Source organism: Saccopteryx leptura, chromosome 1 (genome assembly GCF_036850995.1).
Source record: "Saccopteryx leptura isolate mSacLep1 chromosome 1, mSacLep1_pri_phased_curated, whole genome shotgun sequence".
NCBI lineage: Eukaryota > Metazoa > Chordata > Mammalia > Chiroptera > Emballonuridae > Saccopteryx > Saccopteryx leptura.
Genome location: NC_089503.1, coordinates 148,155,483 through 148,167,345, shown reverse-complemented (window position 1 = coordinate 148,167,345; position 11,863 = coordinate 148,155,483). Strand labels below are relative to the sequence as shown.

The window sequence follows — 11,863 nt, the reverse complement described above, 5'->3', positions numbered from 1 at the left end:
TTATGCTAGGGACTAACTGTATAAACATATACTTGTTCAACTTGTTTGGTTTATTCTAAAACAAAAAGTGCATTTTAAGCAATTTCAGAACTCTCTGGTACATATTATCCTTGACAGAAAATAATATTTTGGCATTTATAGATGGTAGAGGAGAAAAAGTTGGTTGGGTCACATGGAAAAACCTAACTTTCCCATTCAGTAATGTTTCTTTTTAGTAAATGAGTTCTATACTCAGTGAGTATAGAATTTATAACAAAATATATACTCAACAAGGAAACTAAATAAAAATCATACTTGTGCAGGGCATTAGAAAAACTTTCAGAATTAAAGAAATCTGATTTCAACCAGCTAGCTAGTTGTTGAATGTCCAGTCATATTCTTGTAGTCCTTTGTGAACTGTCTTCTATTTAGAAGTCTTATTTGTGGAGAAGGTAGTTCACTTCAGTTTGTGTAAATACATATATATTTTCTTGTGTAATAGTAAAATTTTAGTTCTACTTTTGTTTATTCAGTTGTTACACACAGAAATAAGTATATTTAAGAATTTATTATAAAGCTCCTCTACAACTTTTAAAGGTGAGAGGATCTATTGTAATTTTTTATAAAATCAGATAGCATGGCAGAATGTTAATCATTTGCTGAAATTGTGTCTATATTCATGTTTCCATTAAGTACAGAAAAATATCACAGGAAGGATAACTAATACTAGAGATTAACGAATCACTTTTTGCTGACCATCAGAACACTACACTACCTGAAGCGGTTTCAGTGACTTGAGAAAAATATCTTGGAGGTTTGATTGCATCTAATATATGCTCTTTATGTTCTGCTTTACTCTTAGGGATTACCTTCTCAACTTTAGTCACACCAGCAAAGTGAAAGATTCTAATGTGTAAATAAAGAATTTATATTAGCATTACTCATCTGTGTAACAGTATTTTACAAATACATTTCTGCCTGTATGTCCAACATCAATATTATTTAAGGTGTTATCCAGTGATTAGTTATGCTTCTGTTCACATACTTAATGTCAAGGTTTCTTGGTATGTTAAGTTGCCTATTCTTGGTTCTAAAAAATCAGACCTCAGTTCTGTAGTATCAAGTGCATAGTCGATGTTTTGCTTCCACTTTCTAAAACCGAAGTCATTCATACACTCCCTATTATCTATTAGTGGCAAAATCATTTAAGATCTAATTGTAAGAAAGGTTCAGCTTATGTCATCCTGAAGTAATTGTATTATATTGGATAGTCATTCCTAAGGAACTAACCTAGCCTTTCTTTTCCTAAGTGTCTGTGTTCTACTGTTTATAGAACTTAGAAAAGATATTATTCAGAATAGCAAGTCTTACTAAAGTACTCATGTTTTCTTGGTTGTTTATTAAGTTTAAAAGTAGTAATTAAACCTATATTTTGTGATTGTTTCCTGGTCTGTGTTTTGAAATTCTTTCTTTTACCTAATTTCACTGATGAAGATGTGTTTAGGTACCGAGTTTTAGACATTAAATGATTTTGTTAAAGGCACAATTAATCCTACTGGCTTTATGTTCAAAAAATAAACAATGGCCTGACCAGGCAGTGGCGCAGTGAATAGAGCGTTGGACTGGGATGCAGAAGGACCCAGGTTCGAGACCCCGAGGTTGCCAGCTTGAGCGTGGGCTCATCTGGCTTGAGCCAAAAAAAAAAAAAAAAAAAAAAGCTCATCAGCTTGGACCCAAGGTCGCTGGCTCAAGCAAGGGGTTACTCGGTCTGCTGAAGGCCCCCGGTCAAGGCACATATGAGAAAGCAATCAATGAACTAAGGAGTCCCAACGAAAAACTGATGAGTGATGCTTCTCATCTCTCAGTTCCTGTCTGTCTGTCCCTATCTATCCCTGTCTCTGACTCTCTGTCGCTGTAAAAATAAAAAATAAATAAAACAAATAAACAATGATTATAGATTAATATAAAGATACCATAAAGCTCAAAGACTAATATGTAATTCATATCATCAAAGTGCTCTGACCTAGTTATAACCCTAAAATCATCATCTTTTTTATATTACAGGTCTACAAATATATCTCTTTAAGACTATAAATGCATTTTTTCTTTCCTGGAATTAAACATTTTTTTTCTTATTCTAAAAATACAAATATATTAACGTAAGTTTAAAATACAGAAAATGCTAAAAAGTATCAACATTTTTTTTTTCATAAAACAAGTTCCAAGTGTGTATTACGATGAGAAAAAGTATTTAAAATACTAACTATAGACTTAATGGCTAAAGTTAATGACAGGCAAAAAGATTTATCTAAATAGTTCTGAATTTCAGTGTAGTGTACCTGTTCTCGTGAATACTTTATATACCAAGTATTAATGCTACATTTTTTAGGATTAACGATGAGTAACGAGGTAAGGTTTTTAGATATGAGTTTTATAGCCTAGTCCGCCATATTAAGTGTTCAATAATTCTTAGGATAAAAGATGTTTTCAACTCCATGGGCTTTTCCAGAAATGACTGGTCTGCATTGCTAAGTACCCAATTATTAATACAAGTACTAGTCCCAGCAGTATAGCTGTTGGTTAGAGCTTCATCCTGAAGCGCAGGGGTTGCATGTTCAATTCCCGGTGAGAGTACATACAGAAACAGATATAGATACCAATGAATGAGAATATTGCCATGACTGCTTTTTTTATCCTTCAATTTCATGAACATATAAATGATATACAAACTCCAAAATAAAGACTAATTGGTAAAACTGGGTTATTTTAATGTTCTTTACAATAGAATAAATAGTTCTCAGGATGAATGGAGACGTGTAAGCTGTGTGATAGTACTCAGAAACACCACAGTAAAGGAGTTCTGATTGGTGCATAGTCTTCAACAATTGTAGGAAATTACTTGTATCAAACTGCTGTCAGACCAGTAAGACTGCATTTATGCATCCATCATTTTCCGGATTATTGGTAACCTGGGCATATTTTCCTAAGGAAACAAAATGGAGGAAAAAAAGAAACTTAGCTAATACAAATCAATTTTAAAGGATATAAACATTGCCCTCAATATTTCTAATCTACCACTTTTATTTATTTATTTGTATTTTTTTGAAGTGAGAAGTAAGGAAGCAGAGAGACAGACTCCCACATGTATCCAACCAGGATCCACATGGCATGCCTACTAGGGGGCAATGCTTCACCCATCTGGGGCATTGTTCTGTTAACAACCAGAGCCATTCTAGCGCCTGAGGCAGAGGCCATGGAGCCATCCTCAGTGCCTGGGGCCAATTTTACTCTAAGGGAGCCTTGGCTGTGGGAGGAGAAGAGAGAGAGAAAGGAAAGGGGGAAGGGTGGAGAAGCAGATGGGCACTTCTCCTGTGTGCCCTGGCTGGGAACTGAACCTGGGAGTTCCACAGGTCGGGCTGACGCTCTACCACAGAACCAACCGGCTATAGCTTTAATTTACCATTTTTAAGAGTTAATATATTCTCCCTTCCAAAGAATACTAAAGTTTAGAAATATCTAAGCACTAAAAGCAGAAAAATAAGAAAATGAAAAATTGTAATTGCTGCATGATACATTTCAGTTTTTAATGATTACTGAAATAGTGTGGCTGTTTGATGTATGCTCCTCTTCCCTTGCTCATGGTTAATTTTCCTTTCAATAATTTTGAATTTAAAAAATTGAATTATAATCATATCTTGTTTCCCTCTTAATATTATAAACAGCATCAAAATCTAGCAATGTAGCACATTTAATATATTTCTAAAAAGCTACTCTTCCTAAAGATTTAAATCTATGAAAAAATGTTCAACATCACTGATCATCAGAGAAATGCAAATTAAAACTACAATGAGATACCACCTCACACCAGTCAGAATGGCACTCATTAACAAAACAACACACGATAGGTGCTGGCAAGAATGTGGAGAAAAGGGAACCTTCCTGCACTGCTGGTGGGAATGCAGACTGGTGCAGCCACTGTGGAAAACAGTATGGCGATTCCTCAAAAAATTAAAAATGAAACTGCCTTTTGACCCAGCCATCCCACTTTTAGGAATATATCCTAAGAATGCCAAATCACTGATTCAAAAGAAGATATGCACCCCATGGATATGACAGCATTGTTTACAATAGCCAAGACCTGGAAACAGCCCAAGTGTCTGTCAGTGGATTAAAAAGCAGTGTTACATATGCACAATAGAATACTATGTGGCCATGAAAAAGAAGGAAATCCTACCTTTTATGATAGAATGGATAGACCTGGAGATTATTATGCTAAGTAAAATAAGCCAGGCAGAGAAAGACAAATATCATATGATCTCACTTATATGTGGAATCTAATGAACAAAGTGAACTGAGGAACAGAATAGGGGCAGAGGTGGGGTCACAGGGACCAGAGAGACAGCAGTCAGAGGGAAGGGGGATGAGGAGTTGGGATCAGAGAAGGTGAAGGGATTAGTGAAATTATATATACAAATCCTAGAGGGAAGGGGGGAGGGAATTAGGGGAGGGAGGCAAAGGGGGTATAAAAAGGGACACAGGTGGGGGATGAGGGAGTTATATTCAGTGGGATACTTGAATCCATGTAAATACAATAAATTAAAAACAACAGATTTAAATCTGATCTACACCAAGTTTTCAACTTACATAGCTCTCCTGCATAAAAATTTTTTTTAAAGATTTTTTATTGTGTGTGTGTGCGTGCACAAGAGAGACAAACAGAAGGGAGAGAAGTACCAATGCTTAATTGTGGCACCTTAGTTGTTCATTGATTGCTTTTCATATGTGCCTTGATAAGGGAGCTGCAGCCGAGCCAGTGACCACTTACTTGCTCAAGCCAGCAACCACGGGGTCATGTCTATCATCCTACGCTCAAGTTGATGAACCCGCACTCAAGCCAGTGACTTTGGGGTTTCAAACCTGGGTCCTCAGCATCCCAGGCCGATGCTCTATCCCCTGTACCTCTACCTTGTCAGGCTATTCTGCATTAAATTTGTTGTGTATTTGATTTTTAGTATAAGCAGCATCCCCACACTGAAATACTTACCCCAAATAACCTTGCCTCCTTGTGTCACAAGGCCCAACTCACTCACATTCACCTCGATGACGGTACCTTTGGTAATAACACCCAAAGTTGTATAAAGTGGGGATGAGGGATTCTTCTTTACACCAAGTATTGGCAGGCAAAAGGTGGCTTTCAATTCAGGATGTGTTACATGGGCCTTCTTGAAACGTAAGCCCTAGTAAATCAAACAAGGATGTTTGAATCCAAAATGTTAACAAGGAATAATGATACTCTTTGCTTATCTTTTCCAATAGTTTCCAAAAAATAATTAAGTAAAACCCAAACAAACATGGATTGAATGTAAAATATTAGGCAGCAAATAAAAATACAATTAATTCTACAGACAAAATCTGAGTTATAGAATAAATACAATTCAATTTTCAAACAATAAAACAAAGATTAGCAGGTTAAATAACTTGTTCCTGGTTAAATGGTGTGTGGATGAAATCACACTTAAGTACCCTGATCCCAAGTCTTTAAGTATCTCAGCTAACTTCCATATTAGAATTGTCATCTTTCTTTGCACTGATGGTAACACAGGTGAAGGACTGAAGAGCCCAGAGGAGTCTCTGTTACAAGACCATAGTCACCCAGTCACCTAGGTATGGTCTTTAAGAGTGTAACGCGTTAAAACCACAACACTTTGCAGTCCCTTAAATGTGATAATTACCTATATAAAGACAGTGGGCAAAAAATACTAAATCAGGTTTATAGAAAAAGACTCATCAGCCAAGCTGGTAAGAGGCTTCAACCATTCAGAACGTCATCTAGTTAATTTACAGTAATATGTATATCTGCCAAGTTACAGAAAGCCCAGAACAGCCTGACTGGTATATCCTTAGCTTCCTATAGAACTGATAAGTTACCAAAATATATTTGGAAGATTATGTACATGAAAACAAGATAAGGGGAGTCCATGATGTAATCTAGGGATACGTAGATGTTTTCTGTAAATGACCATATATTGAACATTTTAGGCCAGGGGTCCCCAAACTTTTTACACAGGGGGCCAGTTCACTGTCCCTCAAATCACTGGAGGGCCGGACTATAAAAAAAACTATGAACAAATCCCTAGGTACACTGCACATATCTTATTTTAAAGTAAAAAAACAAAACGGGAACAAATACAATATTTAAAATAAAGAACAAGTAAATTTAAATCAACAAACTGACCAGTATTTCAATGGGAACTATGGGGCTGCTTTTGGCTAATGAGATGGTCAATGTCCGGTTCCATATTTGTCACTGCTAGCCGTAACAAGTGATATGATGCACTTCCGGAGCTGTGAGGCGTGCGTCCCGCGTCACCGGAAGTAGTACTGTATGTGAGCGATGCTGCGCTTTGCGCCGCCGCCACATACAGTACTCCAGAAGCACAGAATGCGGATGCATGCTGTGCTCCTCTCACTGACCACCAATGAAAGAGGTGCCCCCTTAGTGTCTACGGCCATACCACCCTGAACGCGCCCGATCTCGTCTGAAAGAGGTGCCCCTTGAGGAAGTGTGGCGGGGGCCGGATAAACGGTCTCAGGGGGCCGCATGTGGCCCACAGTTTGGGGACCCCTGTTTTAGGCTTTGCAGGCCATTATACTCTGTTGAAACTTCTCAAACTCGGCAGAAAAAAATAGTCATGGACAATATGTAAATGAACAGGCATGGGTGTGTTCCAATAGAAATTTACAGTAACAAGATGTTTGATATTTTGATCCATTAAAAATTATTCAGCTTGACATAGAACAATGCTAACTTTCATCTCTTTCACACTGGGTTTCTCTAATCACTCTGGGCCAATCGCGGTGCCCTTTGGTTGCTCTGCTACCGCCCACCATGAAAGTTGGAACGCCCACTAGTGGGCAGGAGGGACCAGGTTGACCAGCACTGCAAAAGTGGGCAGTTTTTATAAAAGGTTCCCCATCACGGTCCTAAGCAATCCCTATCACTAACTTAAAATAATTTAATAGCCTTAAAATGTCTTTCAACCAGTTTTCCTATCAATTTAGGAATTTCAGAAAAATTGTATTTTATCCGGTTTAATACAGGAGTTAATAATATTTAAGTCACTGCACTCTTGCAAGGGACTTACCATTGGCCTAATGAATCTTTCATATTTAGGTGGTTTTCGAGTAAATCCATCTCCAACAAAGCAAACTTTGGTAACCATCCTCTTCCACGCTTTTTTCTTTCTCTTTCCTGTTCGAATAACTTTTAATACCTCTGTTTCTCCCTGGGCACGAACTTTGGGCAAAGGGACTTCCCATTTTCCCTAAAAATAGACCACAGTTAAAATTTATATTGTCAGTAAAAATAAGAAGTCAAATGTGTTTTAGTTGTACAAAGTAGTAATTCACTTTTTTCCTTAATCAACAAGATATTAGCTCCAATTGTTTTCTAGAGGTCTGCACTGTCTCCTCACAAACCTCCGAATGATTGGAACTAGTTTACATATCTTAGGTACATTAAGTAAAATGGTTTGCTTAAGCTAGAAATCTTAGCAGAATGGTTTATAACCTCTTGGACTCTAGTCTCTTCATCTGTAAAATAAGGAGGGTTTAACTAGACAGCCTCTCAAGTTTCTTTTGGTGCTAAAGTTCTACCATTCTAATTTTGGATAATCATACACCAAAAACCAAGTAGTAACATTTTAAAAATCAAATTTGGAGACTAAGTTCTTTAAATATAGTTACCACATATTCTATCACTACCTGGATTTCTGTCAATCTACTCACAGGTGTTTAAAAATAGTTATTTCCTGTTTTTAGCAGATTTTAACAAGCACAATCCAGAAATATTTTTTTAAAACTGCTGAATTTTAATTTCAATCAGTTGGGGATATTTTCCACTATCCAACTTTTTAACCAATTTTGACACACTGCAAGGCAGCATAAACAAAATAAAACTGTTATATCCCCTAAAAGAGCACAACATTAGAAGTTGTCAAGTATAGCTGTTAAAATAATGAGATTCTCTGCTTACACACTTTTTTTTTTCTTCCTGTATTTCTCTGAAGCTGGAAATGGGGAGAGACAGTCAGACAGACTCCCGCATGTGCCCGACCGGGATCCACCCCGGGATCCACCCGGCACGCCCCTGGTGGGCGATGCTCTGCCCCTCCGGGGCGTAGCCCTGCCCCGACCAGAGCCACTCTAGAGCCTGGGGCAGAGGCCAAGGAGCCATCCCCAGTGCCCGGGGCCATCTTTGCTCCGATGGAGCCTCAGCTGTGGGAGGGGAAGAGAGAGACAGAGAGGAAGGAGGGGGGGGGGTGGAGAAGCAAATGGGCATTTCTCCTATGTGCCCTGGCCAGGAATCGAACCCGGGTCCCCCGCACGCCAGGCCGACGCTCTACCGCTGAGCCAACCGGCCAGGACCTACACACTTTTTGTTTTTAAATAATTAAAAAAAAACCTAAAGCTATGTGGCTTTCTAATACATTTTACAAAAAAATCTGTTAAATACTAAAATGTGCTGATGAAAAAGCAGTTTTATTAAACATTTTACACAAAATGAAATTTACTAAGACTTCAACATCTAAATGGGAATAGCTGGACTGAATTCATGTCTCCAATTAAATTGAAGAAACAAACTAAGAACATCAAATTTAAACTTAAGTAATTCCCCTGAACAAAAAAGAAATAAAGACTTTATTTTTCTTTTTTTTTTCATTTTTCTAAAGCTGGAAACAGGGAGAGACAGTCAGACAGACTCCCGCATGCGCCCGACCGGGATCCACCCGGCACGCCCACCAGGGGCGAAGCTCTGCCCATCCTGGGCGTCGCCATGTTGCGACCAGAGCCACTCTAGCGCCTGAGGCAGAGGCCACAGAACCATCCCCAGCGCCCGGGCCATCTTTGCTCCAATGGAGCCTTGGCTGCGGGAGGGGAAGAGAGAGACAGAGAGGAAAGCGCGGCGGAGGGGTGGAGAAGCAAATGGGCGCTTCTGTGTGCCCTGGCCGGGAATCGAACCCGGGTCCTCCGCACGCTAGGCCGACGCTCTACCGCTGAGCCAACCGGCCAGGGCAAGACTTTATTTTTCTTTATTGCTTACCGCTTTCTCTTTTCGTTTTTGCTTAATCATATTGGAAAGGACTTTAGCTCGGGACTGTCCCTCTCTGTCCAATAGATACGCAGGTACTGCTCCCTGTGGAGTCTTGTCATCATTCTTTTGTTTGGTATTTCTCTTTTCGTGCATCTTGATGCTACCAAGGAGGAAAAAGATTCAAGATTATCATTTTTAAGAACTATCACTCAAGATGTTAACCTTGTACGACAAATAAGTGATCACTTACGTCTTTTTCATTTGTATTTTCTCAGCATGGCGCTGTTTATGGTAGAGCTTAGCCTTCAGACCAATCATCTTTTTTGCCTTCTTTGAACGTTCATGAGCCTCTCGACCTTCCCTCTTTCTCTTTTTCTCATGGTAATCCAAACGATATCCATGGCGCTTGCGGTGTAACTCAATATATTCATTTTGTGGCTATAACGATGCAAGAACCATTAGTTTCTTTTGACCAACATAAGAAATATAGAAGACTAATGTTACCCAAATATTCTCTTCTTTAAATAACTGTTGCAGTATTAAGCCTAGTCACATGATGTACGTGAAATTAATTTTGATCCTGGATATGAGGCATCAGGATTTACATCAAATAATCTCAGTTAAGTTACTGTTCACTGAAGGGAACTGTCCAAAATCCACTGAACCACAAAAGGAATGACCTGATTCAGGGTCTCATAACAGTTGTAGCTTTTGACAAACATATGCTGTTTAACCACCAAAATCAAGGTAGAAAGTATTTCCATTCCCCTGGAAAGGTGCCTTGTTGTCACTTTGAGGTTCACCTCTTTTGCCACCTTTAGCCTGATTTTTACTGCTCCAGTTTTGCCTTTCTCAGAATGAAATGTAAATGCAATCAACAGTACAAAGCCTTCTCCATTGAGCTTTTTTAAAAATTGAATCTTATCCGGGTGACACTGGTTAAGATAATTTTACAGCTTTCAGGTACCCAATTCTACAACACATTTCAGTACACCATACTGTGTGTTCACGCCCCACCAAGTCTTCGTCCATCACCATCTATCCCTCCTTACTCTCCTCCACCCCCAATCATTGCACTGTTGTCCCTGTCCATGAGATTTTTGTCCTCCCTCACCCAACCACACCCCACAGCTCTCAGCCTGCTTTCTGTGTATGAGTCTTGTTTCTATTTTGCTTGTCAGTTCATTTCGTTCTTTTGATCCACATATGAGCGAAATCATGTGGTACTTATCTTGCATCTAGCTTTCACTTAGCAGAAGGCTTTTGAGACTCCCTGTGTTGCTGCATGTATTAGCATTTCATTCCTTTTTTTTACTGCAAAGTGTATTCCATTGTATGGCTATACCACCGTTTGTTTATCCACAGACCAGTGATGAATATTTGTTTTTCGCAAATAAACGTGTACATAACTCTTTTGACATATGCCAACTGTTTTTCCGAAGTGGCTGTACTATTTTGCAAATCTCACCAGCTATGTGTGAGATCCCCTTTTGCTTTTTAAATGCGTTTTATTTTATATGCTTATTTTGTTTTACTTTAAACATTTGGCGCCTGTCCATTTGTATATTAAAACTGCAAAGCTAAAATGATACAAAGCCAGCTCCATTACGGAATATAATGCTAAGTAACAATTATCAAGGTACGATGTTATCAGGTGTGGCTATCACAAACTTTGCACAACCATGTGCAAGGTTTGTGAATGCCATGTTGCAGAGAAACAAATTTGAGACTCAGCAGAAAGGAGCTGGCAGTCGGATCTGGGCTGTGGGTACCAAGGTATGCCCTCGGTTTCTCAGCAGCAAAATGAAGCGGTGGCGGGATTCATACCTACGGTACAGGATTATTGCTAGGCTCTAGCACCAACGGCCACACAACATGTAGCGAAAGTAGGAGGTTTGAAGTGTAGAAAAGAAAGGCTTGTAACATAAATAATTTTTGGCTAACTTACCTTCTCTAAAACAAAAAGATTTTTTGGAGAACTTACTCTTTTTGAATAGACTCCCTATCCCTGGCCTTGGGCTAGCTTTGCGAAGTAGCAGGTGTTCTCAGAATTATTTCTCCCTGAACTAACCCTACAGATAAACATTGTAAGAAAACTTGTTTCACTGCTTTGTTTTACTGTTATGCTTTCTCCCCTCCCCACTCCTCAGTCAGTGTGTAATTCTCCTTATAAAACCTAACCACAAAATGCAGTCGGAGCTGCATTGATTTGAACGACTTAGGTTTCCATGCGGTCTGCTAGCTGGCTAATTAGACTCCTAAATTTCTTAATCTGGCTAATTGTGTGGCAAGACGCCTTACCTCGCTGTTCCGATACAACAGTTTAACAAAGTGAAATGTCTCGCTCTACAGCTTGTACTCTGGCGAATACCCATTCTGTGACCCCCAATATGAAGTTTTTTTCAGTCCTCGGAGCCGAACGCTGGAAGTTCACCCTCATGCCCTTCAGGGGTGCCTCACTTCCGCCTACCACGCCTCACCTCAGCCCCAGCGCCCATGGGACCCTAGCCCCCCCTCCCCCAACTCGGACACTCTCTGTAGCGAGCGCCCAGGCACCCTCCTCACCATGGTTACGGCCGCCGGGCCTCCGGGCGCACTCCCCCCGGCGCGGAAAACCGCTCAACTTTCGGGTCTCAGAGGCCCACGAACCTACTTCACGTAATTCGCGGCAGGAAAGGGCTACTTCTAAAACGCCCGACTGTAGCGAAAGCACCACGTATCAGTTCCGAGTTGCTGTTCTCCGCTTTAAGCGAGAAGGGCGGATGTTGCTGACAGGAGGCATCCGAGTGG

General features: G+C 39.7%; 1 protein-coding gene across 1 annotated transcript; it reads right to left on the bottom strand.

Annotated features, from left to right (window-relative positions):
- Positions 1 to 2,723: 2,723 nt before the first annotated feature.
- NSA2 (NSA2 ribosome biogenesis factor) lies at positions 2,724 to 11,787 on the bottom strand. The gene is made up of 6 exons (XM_066360823.1): positions 11,639 to 11,787; positions 9,324 to 9,511; positions 9,083 to 9,233; positions 7,125 to 7,304; positions 5,024 to 5,216; positions 2,724 to 2,962 (listed from the first exon to the last, which is right to left on the bottom strand). Exons 1-6 carry the CDS (start codon positions 11,639 to 11,641, stop codon positions 2,895 to 2,897), a joined length of 783 nt encoding a protein of 260 aa, XP_066216920.1. The 5' UTR covers positions 11,642 to 11,787; the 3' UTR covers positions 2,724 to 2,894.
- Positions 11,788 to 11,863: the final 76 nt, after the last annotated feature.

What these genes read in the sequence shown, in the direction of transcription:
- NSA2 (XM_066360823.1), bottom strand. An exon ending in AAAATACAAATGAAAAAGAC is followed by an intron (nt 9,234 to 9,323) that starts GTAAGTGATCAC and finishes CCTCCTTGGTAG; the next exon opens with CATCAAGATGCACGAAAAGA. An exon ending in AGGAGGCAAGGTTATTTGGG is followed by an intron (nt 2,963 to 5,023) that starts GTAAGTATTTCA and finishes TTGTTTCCTTAG; the next exon opens with GAAAATATGCCCAGGTTACC.